Below are 19,286 nucleotides of genomic sequence, written 5' to 3'. Positions count from 1 at the left end.
AAAATGATGACTATAAGATCACCTACCACAGACTCTCATTAACGATTTCTCACCATTATTTTTGTTTGTTTGTTTAATTAACATTTTTAAATGTTAATTAAATTGCCATGTATTTGAAATAAACCAGTCAGCATAATCTGTATATAATGTACATAAATTGTTAAACTCAGGATCAAACACAGGATATGATTTTTTTCCCCAACGTATCAGATTCTAACAAATAAGACTGTATTTCCTGTGTAAATGATCTTGAACGATTTACACCCCGTGTGGGAACATCAACAGTACTTACAGTACCACATCCACTCTAAACCTAACAATGTTGTTCAATATTTTTAGAAAACATCTTCCACTGAATTTGTTCATTTACTACACATGCTAAAGCTCACAATTTGAAAATTAAACTATTAATATATTATTTTTAAAGATCAGCATTTTATCAAAACTACTTTGACTTTACAAATTACAACGAAACGACATAATTTTTTGTGAACGACAAATTTTATTTCAAGGACTCATTTTTCTTCAAACCTAAAATACAGGAAAAAACCTCTTATAGAAATATTCTGTGAACTAATATAACAGGTCCTGCTTTCCTAGACCCCTTGGCCTTATAAATCCAAACGTTGCCTTTGAAAGCTGTAGTGCCATGTTAAAACAGTGACATACTGAAACATACTGCTAGAAGAATAATGAAATACTTAATATCCACTGCTACATACAGTACAGCACGGCTCCCGGTCCCCGAGAGCTGACAATATGCCGAGGTCCTGATTTTTGCTCATATTTACTCTTCAGTGTTTTCCTCGATGAGCGAAATAAGCACTACAGACTGACCTTGTATGGCAACTAAAGAAAGTCTATCTAGCTGTGCTAAATTTTTGGTGGTAGCTGGAAAGAGCATAAAGAAAAAGGGAGGGTGACTGGCTGGTTTCAAAATGAAGTGCCTCTTTCAAAACTCCCCTTAGAGACTCAAAATGACATTGAGACGAACCACAATAGAGTTCTTTTCACCGACTCGTACGGTTCACCTGCCGTTTATGTTCTGGCTTGGCCATGTTCGGAGTCTTACTGGCCTCTTGTCTCTTTTCGGACTGTCGAGTTAGCGTGATTTTTTCCACTTCTCCTCACTTAACATACAGACAGTTTCTCTTAAACTCTGGATTATAAATTTTATTTCTCAAAATGTCCTGGTACAAAAAGAAAGACACCCACTTTGGTATCAGCTTTAATGGCTTCTGGCTTGTTTGAAAATCAGTGGACTGGAATGGACTTTGCCCCTTTCAGTCAAGGTGATGCAGTCAAGTACTCAGTCATGATGTCCGTAAACACTGTAGAGCAACTGCAGTAGGAATCTTGGCACGAGAATGTCTCAAGAGTTCAATTCCCGACCACAGAATGGCGAATTAGGTGCTGATGGGTTCTACATGTTGTGGCTTTTAGCGGATGCGGATGAGGTCAAGGCCCGTTCTCGTTGTAGTGGAGCGACAGAGGTCGGTCTCTCTGCACAGGCATGTAGGGCCAGTTGTAGCTGGAGCCAGATAGCAGCATGTCCCTAAGCAGCGTCTCGATGGGTGTCTTGCCCACCAGGCGCACAAAGAAGAGCTGCTCGATCACAGGCGACGAGACGATGCGCAGAGACGGCAGTCGCAGCAAAAGACGCCCGAAACGGTTGGGCTGATTGGGGTACTGATTCCTTACATACTCCTCCAGGGCACACTGAGACTTTTCCTGGATGCTTTCCACATGAGCCACATCTGACAGGCCCATGGCATCTGGAAGAAGCAGCGAGATTGTGGTTAGTGTATATTCAACCCCCCCTGCGACTGAGGGATTTAAAGACAAAACATTGCTCAAGATCACACTTAAAAGAATAAATATTCCTTCCTGAAACACACTGAATATATTTAGCTTTAAACATTTGTGACATGGTTAGTGGTTTAAGTGCTAATTTGTTCGCAATAGCATCCAATGTATCTCAGGATCATGCAAAAGATACACAAGTAAGTCATTCAGGGTGGATTTTTCCTTTAGGACATCTAGACATTTAAAAAGGACACAGATGTCCGTCATGTCGACAATTTTCATCAATTTTTTTTTTTGGTCAAGGATAAAAAAAGTCTTGCCATTCTTTTTATTCTGTCAGTCAGTTTACACATTACTAATATGTTATCATGCTGAGTTTTGTTTTGAAGAAACAAAAGATGAACTGCTTTATATTTCTCTGGGGGTGAAAAGTCCCCACCCCTTCCTTGCTACATGGAGGGACACAACTGTCATGTCTGACCTTGTCACGTTAGGGCATATGAAGATATCAGTCACTGTACCGAGTGTTTTGAGGCGACTGGGTGATGCATCAGTCTCAGGAATAATGTCAGCGCTGACAAAATTTGCGTGCCTGTGTGCAGTTTCCCATGAGGTTGCGTATAATGGAGTAGGTACTCTCTCATTCCCTTTGTGTTTCACAGTGAGAGTACACATAGGGAAGCCCCCTACTGCTGCGAATCCAGGCAAAATAGATGAAGGACCAACGGCATTCGCCATCAGTTGGGAGATTGGGGGCAACATGGACGCGGTGGAAACCCCTCTGGGAAAGGAGGTGGCGAGTTATGTAGGTCAGACTGCGTTGAACCCTCTCACTGTAACTCAGCATACATAATTCAGGCCTGCTGGTGGGAGAAAGGGGGAGGGGCAAGAGATTGCTTGGCTGGTTTCAATAATAGATGGAAGTCTGAAGAATCAAGAGAACCATCTGGGAAAGTGTGGGTCATATTTAAGGATTGCGAACATGTTACTGGATTTGTAATTGCTGGAAAATGAATAAATAGGTGTGTAGAAAGCGTTGCAGATCCGTGTGTGTAACGTCACTTGTGACCTATCACATTGTACCCACAGGCCACATTAACCGAGTTTGGTGGTCATAATGTTTGGATAGCATTCCAAGCAACTCCATATGTTTTTCCAACCACTGAAAAATAAACTGTGCAATATATGTCTGAGCCGGGGTGTTTTTTACGGCAGGGTTGTCAAATCCGTAATACCGTGTTTGCTACAGCAGGGCTATTTATCTAACTTTAAGACTTGACATTTAACCCATCAACTCATTAGTATCCCCTTCCTGTGTTGCATCAGGTGCGTTAGAGCAGCTGTCGTATCTTTTATCCCTTCCAGATCCCCTACATTCTAGTGCAGACTAGTGAACAGCGTTGTAAACTACACAGAAAACTGCTAAAAAGTTAAAGCCCATGCATCAAAACAAAAGAAACTAGGCATAACAACAGATTACTTTTTTTCGTTTGAACAAATGTGACAAAATGGATAAAAACGCTAGCTTATTTACTGAAAAGATCACAGATGTAGCATTAGCTCTTAAGGTCGGATCGTGTTACTAACTGGCAGCAGATGATAAAACACGTCACTCTGTGCTCGAGGTGTGGATTGGGATTGGGTTCCCACGAGACCCGACAACAAAGCCACAAGAATGGACGGATTTACTGTCGTTGTGAGATTCCAAGAATAACATGGGAGCTTGTTGGACACGGTGCAACAGTCAGGGTAATTATCATTTAAATGACTTTAAATGATTTGTTTATATTTTGGCAAAATCAATGAGGAATCACTAGGGTCATACTGTAGGCGGGTACAAAGAGAAAGAAGTATGAGAGGGAGTGGGATTGGTCAGAATTCCTTTAAGATTCCTTTGGTGGGAGTGGAATTGAAAAAACAGTCCCGCACACACACACCTCTGCTCTGGGAAACAACACTCTGAAATGGAGTTACTTCATTTACTCTTAGTTGCTTTGTGAAATTAAAATGAACACTACTCTTAACTCATAGTTTTTGGTCACGCTGAAATACAATGCCAAAAGGTTTTGAATGTGCTATTTGTGTTAATTGTCCGTTTTTGGTTCAGCTTTAAGAAACATGTTAAAAAAAAAAAAGAAACTTCTAGAATCAAAAACTGGTTCACATGAACTGAACTGAACTGAAATTAACTATTGTTTTTTTTTTATATTGGAAACAAACCACAACGAAACATACATTTGTTTTGTGCAATCTTAAAAAATAAAGGTACCAAGAGGAAATGAGTTTTTGTAGTGATGTCATAAAATAATCACTTTTGATTCCCCAAAAGTACAAAAAAAAAAAAAAAAACACATTGAGAGCATTTTTATAGTCTGTAACCTTTTCCACTGATGATAAAGGTTCTTCATACATGCATACAATCAGTTAAATTGATGTTAGATGTTAATATCAACTGTACACTGTAATATCAACTAAATGATTCTTTGTCAAAGACAAATCTAATCTTACAGTAACTACAGTAACAACTCATTCTCCTTTTATAAATTCCAATTATATTCTCATTAGAGTGGATAATGAGGGTAAGGAACAAGGCATTCAATACAAAGACTTAAAGATTTGATGGAGACTGGAAGTGTATAATTGAAGGTTAACTCATGACCAAGTGCCCAGTCAAACTCTGAAATCTTTAAAGTTTATCTTTAAGTAACGTTCAAGGTTCTGATTACAGGACAGACAGGACAGACACCACCTTAAAACCAAACAATTTATTCTGTAGATTCTTCTTACCTGAAGTAAAGAGCACAATGGATTTGAGGCAGGAATATTCCGCTGTGTCCACCTGCAGGGCCTTCAGCTTCTCTACCTGCTCTTGGAATACACGGATATGATCCATGAAGGCCACCACGCGCTCAGCTGACATCGGGGAGGCGTGCAGACCGGCGGCAGCTAGCAGCGGTGCCACATGCAGGGGCATGGAACACTGTGCTGCATTCAGCACAAACAGCTCACTCCACGACATGCGCAACAACGCCACCTAGGAGCCAACATTGTCATAAAGAAGCTCAGTGAAGATCAGAGCGTTAATAGCGTTAATGTCAGCAGCTCATAGACTGCTACTGGTATAAGCGTACTACCAACATGCTCATTTGATCTCAGCTTGATTTTTTTTTTTTACTGGAGGAGTCAGAAATAAATCTTGCTCATGTAATTGTTATCTATCTTTGACTGGCACAGAAAGTGCACCTATAAAAGCATTATCATATTTGTCTTGATTTCCAGTTCCCTGTACATGACTTGTACATTTCCTCCAAAACCAATGACTGAAAAGCGTACTATTGGATCAGCTGTATACGCCTTGTAAGAACGTTGCACCTAAAATGCATTTTGCATTAATTTCATCAGCTAGTTATTTATTTGATCACAATCACATAGCCTCACTTTTCTATAGTGGCTCTACCTGATCCATGAGCTGTAGGTCTGGAAAGAATGGGATATTCTTGGCCCACTCTACAGCGCTAAAAAGAAGACGTGCTGCCAGCTCGCAAATGTTCTCGATGCCCATCAGGTTGTTTGACTGCATGCACTGAGCGCCGTAGCGGGACGTGGGGTATGGCTCTGCCCGGAGAAGCAGAGAGATGAAGCCAGAGAGATATGGTTGTCCATTGTACGGGTCATTCCCATTGGGCAGGTACTGGCCTGGACTGGTCTGAGAGCTGGACATACGTCCTCGCTGGACGGCTGTGGACACAAAGAGAAAAAATGTAAAACTGATGTCAAAGAAAGACTCACGGCTGGTATGTAAAGTAAACTGTCACAACGTATTCTCAACGGTATTATTTTTGCTTGAGCATATAAGATACTATTAAGTGTCAAATAATACTGAACTGGAGGTTTGACTTCTTCTATATATTGTCTTCTGAAAGTCAATAAACTCATTTATATCGTTGACCTACTCAAATCACTCTGCCTGATAAATATTGTGGTATAGTTTGCCAAAATGCTAATCTTTTTCGACTACATTACCAGTTTGTGAGACGTATAAAATATCCGCTTTGCTCTTGTCACATATCTGCATAGTCCACCAGAGAAGAATCCATTGCTCTCCATCAATGAGTAATGAGCAAATAGATGCTGCTTAAAGAGGAATGGTTTTTCACACCTCCCCTTGACAAATGGCTCAGCAGAGGCCAAGGGCCAAACAGAGGCCATTTTTGCCACCGTGACCCTCAAAGCCCATTTGGAAAACACCTGTTCAGCCATGCCCCTGTCTGACTAATAACTCCATCTACTGTTACATACAACAACCATGTGCACGACAGAACAGACAGAGAGAGGTGTGCTAGAGATGGAAAGAAAAACCAGTGTCTCCTGCGCTTAGAATAGAACAGCTGTGTTACTCGAGGACTGTAAAGTATGGTAAGGGTCACGGCCTTTTCCTTAATCAACGTGGATATTATCTTAATCACGCTTTACTCTCAGATATCGTGGACTTTAATTGATACTGTGCTGTAATAAAAGGAAAAAACAAACCTATTTCACCAAATCCACTTATATACGGTCTACCGTCAGAACCTATACACTACTGGGAACCTATTTGCCCAAGGTTAAATAGATTACATGAACATGCATAATAGTTTTAATGACAGTATACCAATACAAAAATTAGGGGTTGTATCAGATATGGCAGTCCAAGGTCAGGACTATAAGGTCACTGGTAATTATGGAGCAAGGGACCCACTAAGGAGTTTAATGCCTTCCTCCTCAAAATGATCCCAAAAAGTGTTGCTCTAGATATGTCTATGGAAACCTTCAAACTGTGCAGGACTCCAAGACGGGCTTTTAAAGGCCATTGTGAAAAGGTAGGAATTGTGTATGAAGCCAAAGAACTAATGGACATGAGAACGATCCTCGTGGCACACAGAGGACCTACACCACCTGGAGATCCCTGAGCCGTGGTACTGCTAACATTGGAGCCTGCAGGAGGGGCTTAGGAAAGTGATGTGGATGGGATAGGGCACTGGGACAGGGTCAGAAACAGAAACCAGGGAGACCAGGGAGGCAGAAGATTAAGGGACCTGGAAAACCAGGTTACATCAACAAAGGGATTCATACTGGGACAAAAACAAGACCAGAACTTGTACTGCTTAGTAACCCTGATGCAAAACTAGTGCTTGTTGCTGGAACTAAGGAACAGGTACCACAACGATCACTGAGTAATAACGGAAAAAAGACTATTCAGCTAAACAGATTAGAACTGGCGGTTGTGACTACTGAAGATAAGACTTATTTGAAGATAAGGCACGTTATTCATTGTAAGGAAACCATTCCGACCACAACTTTTTCTCACCTCTCTATAATACAAATGATTTGTTAAGTAAAACTTCTTTAACATAGAACAGCGCATGCAATGAATCTAGAGAGTTCACAATGATTCAGTGTGACTTTTTTGGAGGGCTAAAACATTGTACTATGTTTGCAGCAGGGCTTTAGGATGTGGACCTTGGCTCAGAAAGAAAGTGGGGAATGGGTCAAAGGGTATATGGGGGAAGAAATGAGAATAAGAAAAGGACTGACTGTGAAAGGAAGAGAGAATGTGGAAGTATCTGGCCGTGATCCAGGATCAGCTGTGGGTGGCCCTTGGAACAAGGCTTTCTGAGACTGCTCTTACTTTAGAGCTTTAGAGGAAGTGACTAGTCTGAACTGAGTTGATCTGTGGTTGTTCCTTCAGTGATTGAGGGGAAAACCAAACTACCATGACTATACATTACACTAGTGTTGGTCACACCATGGGGCTGGTCTTGACTCATTCTCACTGGGGTTTGCAACATAGCAGATAATAAACTGAAGCGATTATTTTACCTAATATACAGTGTATCCTATTGAGGTGACCTAGACCTTTAAAAATTCCTATAAACACGATGCCATTCCTGCTACAAAATTCCCCTTTGCTAGTCACTGAACAAAGACCAATGAGTCATAATAGGACTGACCCTGAACAGCAGCAGTGTTGACAGTTCACTATCACCTGATCCATGACCTGACGCTTCATTCAACATCCACGTGAACACTCAAACGATGTAGGGAAAAGGATGTCCATGCCATGGAGAAAACAAACACATGCCCTTACCTTAGGCACTACTTAGTTCAATACTCAAATGTGCTAGAGAAATGCAAAAATATGAAAAATGTACGGTTCCCCTCGAACAAGCCGGAGACGTGCTCTGTCAAAACTTCATATGCATGGACTTTTGACATGTTAAATCTGTTATAGGTCTCTCTTTGTGCAACAGGAAGAGTCCTTCACACATCCCATAATAGCTCCAGTCACATGGGGCTGATGAATTAATAAGGGGATATGCTAAACACATGGTGGGGAGTTGGAGGAAATCTCTTGCTATAGGTCAAGTGTCATAGCAGCTGGATTTCCCCATTTTTCCAACTTGCAGTGTCTCTTGCCATGTATTATATATCCAAACTTGGTGAATATACCAATGTTCTCCAAGTGAATACGGTTATGCCAAAGAAAAATATGTCCCACTGACAAAAATAAAGAGTGATAATGCAAACATATTAGTGAACACAATAGATGCATTTACATCTGCCAAACCTACTTTAGCCCTAAAGCAACGTTTAAAGAAACAGACCACGTCAGTGCCACAGCTGGGCTGGGAGGAGTCAGTTATCATAATAACTGCATACAATTACTTCTCCACTCGTTCAAGTCTTGCAGGTCTTGTGATTATGGTATGCAGAATATCGCTCAAGAGAGAACGCAATCAAACGCATGCACAAATCTCCCTGCTGTGTGTTTAAATGTGCACGCAGAACAAAGAAGACATATGCTTTTTTGTTTGTGCATGTAGAACATGCAGGATAAGAGCAGTGAGGTGATATTTACCCAAATCCTGCTAAGACCTGTCACTTTTGGACTTTGTCTTAAACCGGTCTAATATTAATGTTTACCTTCCAATGACCTATATTTCACCTTTTGTTACGGGTCACGGGACGAGGCTCCGCTACATGTGTGCCTGCTGAGATTCCGGCAGCAGTGTGCAGTGTGGAGTGTGTGTGTGAGTGTGTGTGTGTGTGTGTTGAGCGTTTTGGTGCTTAAGTGGAATGTCCACAACCCTGGGATCTGAGATCTGAGCATTTTCACACTGTTCATTCTCATGAGCTTTGATACACTGGTTATGAGAGATTGAGCTTCTTTGTGTGTATGACAGAAATTAATTAGTGAAACCCTTAGTGTGTGTGTCTGTGTAAGTGTGTGTGTAAGTGTGTGTGTGAATGCCAATGTTCTTATCTAGTCGTATCTATATCCATCCATTTCGTGCCTTAACAAAGGTCACGGCAGTGCATGCAGGACATTCCAGCAATCACACACACACACACACACACACACACACACACACACACACACACACACACACACACACACATGTACAACCACTGTCAGTTCATCACATTTGCTCTTTCTCCATCACATGAACTCTTCTTGTCAGGCTGGAATGACAATCATGTTAAGAGGAGTATAAGGTGCGAAAACAGGTAGAGCAATTGAGCAGCTTGGCCAAGTGCCAGAGCAAAAAATCTAGAGCTCTAACTAAATCAGCCCTCTGACCTATTTTCCCAAAATTAAAAAATGGTTTAAAAGCACTTTATGTTTCGTCTGCCTTGTCCAAAAGCCGCTGATGTCAGAATACTAGCAGAAAATGGCGTTCCAGGAAAAAACATGAACTGAGGGTCTTTGTAAAGCACAATTGAGACTGCGTCATGATTCGGCCTCATTCATGCACAAACACATGACGCGTCAGTAGGAGTAGTGTGTGGGATTTCTGAACACTCCACATCACAATGAGTTCAATGAAATTAGCTGCTTCAAAAACAGTTATCAGACAAAACGACCTTTTTTCATATTCCATTAATCATATCTATTGATGTCAACACCTCCGTCTTCTACTTAGGCAAGCAGCATTATTTACACATGTTAGGTTAGATTAGATAAATGAGGTTACGAATGAGGTTAAACCTTACACACACACACACACACACACACACACACACACACACACACACACAGACACACTCACACACACAGATATGAGGGGAAAGGTTTTGGATTAGTATCAATAAAGTTACAATGGTTAGTGTTATGTTCTATTAATAAGCACCACCGGTGTCCAGATTTTCATTATTCATCAAAATTTGCCATAATAAATAGATATAGGCATTTAAAGCAATCCTGACATTTATCCCAGCACAAATAATGCTCCTACCATGTCAATAATGCATTTAGGAACTAAAACGCACCTCAGTACACACTGAGCTTTTAAATACATACAAAATGTCAAACATGTGTACAAAATGTCAATAGGACAAAACGGAATTTGCAGAGTAGTAGACGTGTCTTTACAGGATTGTAGAATTTGACCTCCGAGTCACAGTAATGGCTTGTTTAGCAGCGTCTATAACACAGTTACCATAGCACAGTAACCCTGAGCACAGATCTCTTAGTACTGCATGGACACAAGGTGCTTCTCTACCTGTTTCTCATAGGGAAACGTTGCATAATTCAAAAGAACGCTTCACTTATGCATGAACTCCAAGATAAAGTGAGAAGGATATGGTGTATCCCTACCTGTGTAGGTGGGCAGGTTTGTAAGACATTTGTGAAGATCAAATGTCTTTTTAGGAATATAAAATAAGTGTGAGTTCTGGCTTTGAGAACACGTTTGGCAAAAAAAAAAAAAAAAAGATTATTGTGGTAATAAAAAAAAAAGAGAAAATTGTTTTTTGTAGCTAGAGTCACAGGATTAACACAAATTCCAAAATATTATGTAGACATGCTTTATGTGTGTGCTTTAGATTTTTAAGTCCTATTTAAAAATAATAAAGAAACCTTATTCCAGCATCAGATTTCAAGCACAATGGATAAACTATAGACTAAACTGTTAGGTTTCAGCAATTACCTATGAATTTATTAAATTAGTAAATAAACCAATGATTACTCTGTGGTTATATGTGTTACATATTTAATTCTGTGTAAGTTTAAGTAATTTATTCATTTGGATTAGTGGAAAAGGATCCTGTGAACACAGAAGTGATGGAATTGTAAATAATTTATTTCTCAGTTTGTTCCTCTACAGCTTCCTTCCCAAAATAACATTTAACTTTATTATTTTTTTTTTTAAAAAGGACCTACAGTAATAAAATGTAAAAAGTTAAGCAAAAAAACAAAAACAATTTGAGACTAAAACAACAAAACTTTGAGAAATGCCAATGGACTTTGATAAATGAGGAGGATTTCTGTGGACGTTAACCCTCTGGCTGGAATACGTGAATTCCTTTTCCATGAACAAAACGCACAATGTTCAGAACCCTGCTTTCACAAACATACGTGCAGAAAACAAGCCTAAATTCACATTTCTAATTTACAGTCACATTTTGTTATGTAATATTTGTGAAAATTTTTAATGCAACATTCAAAGCTTTCTCTACACTGAAGGTTTTTAGTGCATCTAAATGTTTTGAGCCATGCTAAATGGCTAATATATGTATCTGTTCTTTTTAAATGAACATAAGCACATTTTATTTTCCTGATATTTTATTGTGCCCTAATTAATCAAATCATCACGTGTCTTTAAAAGTGAAATATACATATGGTCTGAAAATGAACAATTGAGTATGAGGTGATTCACTGAAATTAAATTTGCTGAGAAATAATCTGAAACATTAGCTGTTTAAAGACACAGATATGGAGGTCAAACTGAAATCTAACCAAAAAGTCAGCCAGCTTCTATCACACCACACTGCACCTTGTATATCCAGTATTTTTTTAATATGTTCGTCACTGATGATGTGTGTCTATTTTATTCCAACTGAGCCAACCATAATACACATATTACAATAAATGGAGCCTGCTGGGGCACTTGGTAGCAGCTGAAGTGTCACGAGAGCAAAACGCCATAATTAATGGGAAAACAAAAGGGTTCCATGTGTGAGAAAAATACTTATGGGTTTGAAGTAACTTTAAAGTCAGATCCATACACAGTGGACACCTCCATCTCTAAAACCACATGCGTCATCATCGGCTGCATGGCCGGTGGAGACGGAGATTTGACACGACAGACACTTTTAGTGACATTTTACTCCACTTAATCAGCACAGAGTGGCTTTTCTGTTCACTTAAACCTTACACAGAGGCATTTTAGGGCACTTGATAGTAAGCTCAGATAAGCCTGGATGTAGTGTTGCAGGATAAAATGAACTACATTTACAAATGACATCAGACACTATTACTGCACAAAATATACTATACTACAATATATTAAATCATATACTGAATATTCTTTAAAATATTACTATAATGAAATGCTTTGTTTTAAGAACACATTATTGAACCTTTTGTTGAATAGTAGTTGAAGTCTAACTTGTATTGGTTTAAATAATATTTGAACTCGTATTAATATCATGATTTATTCCGAACAAATTCATTCAAACTGCATCCCTTCTAAAATTGGGGAAGATAGAAAATTACACTACATCATTAACAGGCAAAGAGGAAGTGGAACGATTTATATATATATATATATATTAAATTGTATGAAGTTTAAAAAAAATGTATAAACATCTTAAATGCTGGGAGCTCATACTATTCACCAGAATTACAGAGCTATATGTATGAGTGTGATTTCTTAGAAAGGTCACCTAATTGTGAATTATTTCACAATTAGGCTACTAAACGATATTTTGTGAATTTCTGAACGAAACAAAATGCTTACATATTATGCAGAAATGTATTTGATTTGTTTCTTACAGCTTAATGTTCTGAGCAGTAATGTGCAGTGATAGAGCGGCTTTGGGCAGCACTCACCCTCTCTCCTCATGCCGACCTTGAGGCACTTCTTGAGGCGGCAGTACTGACACTGATTGCGGTGGTGTTGGTCCACGGGGCAGTCTCGGTTCCCCCGGCAGCTGTAGGTCAGGTTGCGGCGCACGGAGCGCTTAAAGAAGCTCTTGCAGCCCTCACACGTGAACTGACCGTAGTGCTTGCCGCTCGACTTGTCTCCGCACACCATGCAGTCCACGCTGGCCAGCTTATCGGCGCCGAGCGCGTCGTTACCCGGCGTGGACGCGGACGGGGTGGCCGGTGCGCCGCCCGGCTCCTGACCGCACAGCTGCAGCTGAGAGCCGGGGTCGGTTGCGATGCTCTCCTGCCACTGGTTTACTACCATTGCCATGCTATCCTGTAGAGCAGGGGGTTAAATTACAGATGCACGTCTCTGTGAAACTCCTTCACGCCCTAAGAGCAGAGCAAGAATCCGTCCCTCGAAGATTTAAATCCGCACAGAACTTAAATGCAAGCGCATCTATAGATCTATAGATATGTATTTTTTATGCTTTGTTTAATTTACTTGGTTATTTGTGGAGAGGTTTGTAATGCGCGCGCGACGGTGACATGATCAACGCTCCGTGCGGGAAATCACACAGTCTTTACGCGCAAAGCTTCTCTCGCTCGTCCCGGTCTGCGGCGCACAACAAAGAGCGACTTTACGCAAAAGTTTCAATGACTCTCAGTTCAAGCTTTATGCCAAAAACGCTGCCCTCACGAACGGACAAAAATGACACCGTATGAAGGTGGTGAAGGAATTTATCTGTAAACAGCAGCTTCGCCCGAAAACCCCACCGACATGCACGCAAAAAGAAGCCCGGAGGTAATTAAATTCACATGTGCGCTCCTCGGAACTCTTCCGACGGGTGGAAAAAGATAATAATAAAAAAAGAGTTCAGTCCACAAATCGCGAATGTTGGAATGGAAACATCCGTCAGTGGTGAGATTCTGCGTGAAGAATGAGAAGCTGTCCGCAGGAGCAGTGCAGCTCATCCGCCAGCTGTCAGTTCAGTTCACCTCTCGTAGTTCCGAGTTTGGTGAAAGTGACACTAAACAGCAGGGTCTGTCCAAGCTCCGCCCACTGCACTCCAAAAAAGGATGCACTTACCATATTAAGGTGTGACGCCCTCGTTTAATGGGCGTGGCCGAATAGAAAAGTCGTGCATTATTGGTTGGTGGTAGTGAAATTGTCCAATTGGAAAGCGGCGCCTTTCTAAAATTCTGTTAATGCGATAACAGGCGATCTGATGGTAGAAGATTGTAGAAGACAGTTTTGTGGTCCTTATTTGTATAGATATATATTAATACATGTATATAAGTGTGTGCGTGCTGTCTTGGTGTGTGTCTGTCACTGTGTGTGTGTGTGTGTGTGTGTGTGTGTGTGTGTGTGTGTGTGTGTGTGTGTGTGTGTGTTTGTGTGTGTGACATCGCCTTTTTACCTCCAAAAAAAATGGTGTGTGTGTGTGTGTGTGTGTGTGTGTTGTGGGGGGTGGGGTGGGGGGTAATTTAAAATCTCGGAAACAAACGTGAGGATTTTATTTATTTATTTATTTATTTATTTATTTATTTATTTATTTATTTTGAAAAGAATGGGCTTTAATGGAAGTGGAGTGTTCAAGGCAGCGCAACTTAATCTTGGTTGGAAACTGGAAAAACACACCTGCGCGCGCGCGCGCGCACACACACACACACACACACACACACACACACACACACACACACACACACACACACACACACACACCATTTATTCTCTTTTTTAGGTGAAAAGGCGATGTCCTGCTGCCAAAAGCGCTTGTTTGTGTAACGCAGGCTCTTCTTTGACCAAACGGAGGTGAATAAACCTTCACCCTGGGAGACTGGAGCCTGACAGGAGTCAAAACCCCTCTTGCTGGTTTTGTCAGTAAAGTTTAGAGACGTTATGACGCTACTTTAGTAAACAAAAGGCTTGCTGTATAGAGTAACATGCCTGTTAATGAAGCTAGGATTTAAACTAATAAACATTAAGCCGAAAATAAAGATTTAAATCTGTGAGCACTTTGGAGACAGTTTTTTAAAATTACTAATTAACATGTAAATGTGTTACCTATTAATTATCCTCATATTATAGCCTTTAGTTTACACTGAAACCAATAGCAGGCCTACTGAATGCATGCTGAATAAAACCTTGCTCATGTTTTTATCACGTTTGGGTAGAATTCAGCAATGCAGATAAGATTCTACAGTTATTTTAAATGACCCATTTGTCCGAAATTAATTTATTTGTCTAAAGTAAATATCCTACACAATTTCACCAATGGACGGGCAAATGTTCATTAACTGGAATTGTGGACAGTTCTGTTCAACTGGAATACTTCTTTCTATGCATTTAGACAAACTTTACACAAGACTATTACACAATTACTGTGTCAGCAATAAAACGCATTTGAGAGCAAATGAGTAATATAGCCACTAATTTAAATGGACTTAAAAAGTTTCATACTCCAAAATTTATGTTACAAAAAATTCTGGTAACTAAGTCAATAGAGAATAATTTGTTTTTAACAGTGTAAATCACTACAGGAACCATGTTCTTTGGCCTGCTTTCTGCACTTTCTGCACTTTTTCTTTTCCCCTGCATTCAATATTGCTTTAGAGGACATGGTAAATTCTCAAAAATGTCAGGATGTATTTATTACAATTGTCACAAGATTGCAATTTACAAATCAAATAAAGACAGAGAGCTCAATCTCTATAAATGAAGGAAAATAAATAACCGACTAGTGCGTAAGTTACATACAGGCCCCGGTTAGAGAGTGGGAGACGGAAAAAAATGTCACTTTACGACTACCCCTGTTGAGCGCAGAGCTTTTAGTGCCAGGGGCTATATTGTTGGCCTTTAGCTTGGCTTAATTGTTGTCACATGTAACCCTACCTGTTGTCCAATTAGCCCCTTGACTTGCTATTAGGTCGTTCTGCAGGCTGTGCTCGTACTGACTAAAGGCATTATTTTAGCCGAGGCCAGTGATTAAGTGTAATTCTATATAGTGCAAGCTGCTAAGAAAGTCAAAAATAAATTCTGATTGATTTTCTCCTGACATCTAATATATTGAGTATTTCTTATGTATGGTGAGTAATGTAGGTGAGTCTAATCCTTTGCACAAAATCAAATATCAGGAATTATCTACAGAATAATACAATCAGTGGAAAAATGAGTGGTGTGATCAAACCAAAGTGGATAATTTTCCTATAACAACACATTCGAAATGTTTTATTCCTTTTGAACTTCAGCAATTTGTTCACAATTTCATTTACAGTTTTAATTTATTAAATAAAATTACATCACCCACTTATATTGGCATGTAATGTTGTGAAATGTTCAAGACATAGGTTTGTTTCTGTAGCAAAAATTCCTTTGTCCTGAAGACTCTGACACTGGAGACTCCTTCCATCAATGTTAAATAAAGTTCTCTATATTTTATTTGACAAAACCTGTTTATTTAAGGTCCTGTGAATGCACTATTGTTAGAGTTTCTGTTAGAGAAAATGAATCAATGCCTTCTCTTCTGACCAATCAGAATTAATAGCAGTGAACTAAACTCTGTTTTAGTTGTACTGATCAAAAACAAACAAACAAATTCTAGGAAAAGACAAAAGATGAAACGTTTTTTAATCAGATGTCATCCGAGGTGCGTCTCAGGCCAAGGAAGATGGGTGAATATGATGAATGAATCAGGAAGAGCAGTTAGTACCTGCAGGGTGACGAATGACTAAAGCAACTGGCACGCTGATGCTAAGAATGGGGTCAGGGAGTAAACGTGGACACACAGGACAGCCTAGGAAATGCAAAGGCCATTGGTTTTTCTGGATAATTTATGGAGCCTTTGACACTGCATGACAAGCAAGTCAGAGCTCCCTCTCCTCATATACATTATCCAGACAGAAGAGTTAAGCAGAAGCATTGTGGCACCATGTGCATGCTTCTGGACCTGTTGCACCAAATTGATCGATGTTTTATGACTGTGCTCAAAAATCATCATCAACATCAACCTTCATCAAAATCATCAGCAATACAACATTTGTCAGGCTGTATATTTATAATCACACCCTCCAGTGTCACCCATATGAGGACGGGTTCCCCTTTGAGTCTGGTTCCTCTCAAGGTTTCTTCCTTCCATTCAAGGGAGTTTTCCCTTGCCACTGCTGCCTGAGTCACCTCGGACTTGCTCATTAGGGATAAATACATACACATTTAAATGTATCTAATATTAATCTTGAATTTTGTATTCTATTAATCTTTATATTATTCTTTATAATAACTTTTTGTTCTGTGTTTATGTTCTGTAAAGCTGCTTTGAGATGTCAATTATAAGACTATAAAAAAATTATAAAAATAAATTTGAATTGAATTGAATCATCATCATCATCATCATCATCATCATCATCATCATCATCTCTCAGTGGGAAATGGATAAATTCTATCCTTCTAATTGCAATAATATAAAAAAATGTCAACAATTTCAGCAGAAACCATTATGAATAGCATTTTGAATGCTTATCAACATGAGCTTGATAAGAATATTTATTGAAATAAACAATAAATATGTCTTTTATTTGCCGACTCTGCTGTTGTTGTTAATTCCAGCTAATCGCTTTGTGTGTGAGTGTTTGCGTCAGCTTATTCTTCCTGTACCATCTGGTCCATGTACCCACTGCAACATCCTATCAGTCCAATTTTTTGTGACCGGAATATGTTTGAAAAACCAATTTTAACAGAGAATTAGCTCAAAAACAGCTCAAAACTATATAAGTAATGTAAACAGGTTTTAAATTCTGTTGCAGTGCAATTAGCCAATGGTGCACGACCCACACAAACTTAGCTCATTTCTTCATGAGTTTGTGTCCTTTGCAGACCAGATTTAAGCTATAAAGGCAACAATCACACACTACGCATCAGGTTTAATGCATCAGCTGTAACGGATGTCTGTTCAATAGGCAGACATGTTCCATTCTGGTGTAATTAGGATCTTATGAAGTTCATGAATGTAGCTTAAATTACAGACACGAAGTTGTGAATGAACGTGCACAGTGTGTATTTCGATGCATAGTGCGCTCCTTCCTTTGTTCGACTGGGGTTGATTAAGAGGTTAAACACTGAGAATCATGGCGTCTTTAACTGAGATTTATCTGTTCCTGTACTGACCTCCTGTAGAGTTGCTAACCTCCAGCCAGAAACCTCCAGATTTATATAGTTATTTGTTTGTATATTCAGAAAGGTCTCGCGTTAAGGTTAGGAGGCTTCCCTTCGTTTTTTTCTGTAAAATTCCTGTTTATCCATACAAATCTGTAATATTTCATGTCAAGAGTGGATATGACGCTGATGCTGATTCAGCTAGAGCAATGGCAAAGAGCCCAATGACCTAAACACCATCACCAATTAATCGGGACGGCTCGTCTCATATACTCACAGCAGATTAAATAATCATAATAATAATAATAATAATAATAATAATAATAATAATAATAATAATAATAATAATAATAATAATAATGAGAAAAATAAGAAATGTAAAATAATTAATAAACAAAATAATATAAATATATATTAAACAAATATTAAATATATATTAAACAAATATATTAAACAAATATTAAACAAAAATTAAAAAGAGTTTAATTGATTCAATAATTTATAGCTTAAGTGTTTTTTTTTATTACAAAAATGCAATTTCAAAAATGACCTAAATGACTTTATTCTTTTTATACCACAGCAATTTTCTTTATAGGTATGTTTAATGTTGTGGAATGTCTCTGAAGCAGGTTAGTTTCTGTTCTTTTCAAATTGATGACAGAGATTATTGAACTTTTCATGTGTCTAAGACACTGGGAAGTGTAATGCCGTCTGTCCTCTGTTAGCACTGAAAAACTTGCTGACATTGGAGACTCCTTCCCTTAATGCTAAATAAACATACAAAATGTAACATTGTTAATACAGAAATGAGAAGATTATACGACGAGTGCATTAATTAATTTAACCTGTGATCTCTAAAACTTCTTTTAAACATGTCCAACAAATTTTAATACGGCAAAACGATTTGTTGATCAAACGAAGCATTGAACTTAAAATGTTTTACGTTTTACTGAACCGGTGACACTAAAGTGCTCTTACCGTGTTGTTGTAAATGCGTGCGCTCATAGCTCTGATAAAGGCGTGGACTCAGGGCGTTTTCAGGACTAAACAGAGAGCAGTACAGCATGTGGCTAGCATGACCTAACATGTCTCTGAAGCTGGAGGGGGTCTTGACCTTTGCTCCCAAGCTCCAAAACTAGGAAGATGATAAAAAGGGGCTTTGGATGGGAGGGTGGCTCCTAAACAAGAGCTTCTGTTTCAGCCAACCCAGGAATGTCAGCTCCATAAAAAGATGCCTACAGAGACAGCTAAGAGCGAATGAAAGAAAGAAGAGAGATAAATGGTGGAGGTTATTACTTTTGTTAACTAAGATCTTTAAGTCACATGTTGAAATCATTAGTGGGACTGACGGGTGAAGGTTCCCACAGAGCTGTGAAAAGTCTCACTCGTCACTGAAAACCTTATCCTTACAGTATATGT

At 39.2% G+C, this 19,286-nt stretch overlaps 1 protein-coding gene across 1 annotated transcript; it reads right to left on the bottom strand.

The window, feature by feature from the left end:
* Positions 1 to 479: 479 nt before the first annotated feature.
* Positions 480 to 13,731, bottom strand: nr2f5 (nuclear receptor subfamily 2, group F, member 5). The gene is made up of 4 exons (XM_027157859.2): positions 12,680 to 13,731; positions 5,264 to 5,544; positions 4,594 to 4,840; positions 480 to 1,775 (listed from the first exon to the last, which is right to left on the bottom strand). The coding sequence occupies exons 1-4, from the start codon at positions 13,044 to 13,046 to the stop codon at positions 1,459 to 1,461; spliced, it is 1,212 nt and encodes a 403-aa protein (XP_027013660.1). The 5' UTR covers positions 13,047 to 13,731; the 3' UTR covers positions 480 to 1,458.
* Positions 13,732 to 19,286: the final 5,555 nt, after the last annotated feature.

Source organism: Tachysurus fulvidraco, chromosome 25 (genome assembly GCF_022655615.1).
Source record: "Tachysurus fulvidraco isolate hzauxx_2018 chromosome 25, HZAU_PFXX_2.0, whole genome shotgun sequence".
In the NCBI taxonomy this organism is placed as follows: Eukaryota; Metazoa; Chordata; class Actinopteri; order Siluriformes; family Bagridae; genus Tachysurus; species Tachysurus fulvidraco.
This window is presented reverse-complemented; position numbering and strand designations above follow the sequence as displayed.

Excerpts from the sequence above, each read along its gene's own strand:
- nr2f5 (XM_027157859.2), bottom strand. The coding sequence starts at position 13,046 with ATGGCAATGGTAGTAAACCAGTGGCAGGAGAGCATCGCAACCGACCCC. Across the intron at positions 5,545-12,679 it reads GGTCGGCATGAGGAGAGAGG|CCGTCCAGCGAGGACGTATG; the intron begins GTGAGTGCTGCC and ends TTGTGTCCACAG. Across the intron at positions 4,841-5,263 it reads ACCTACAGCTCATGGATCAG|GTGGCGTTGTTGCGCATGTC; the intron begins GTAGAGCCACTA and ends GTTGGCTCCTAG.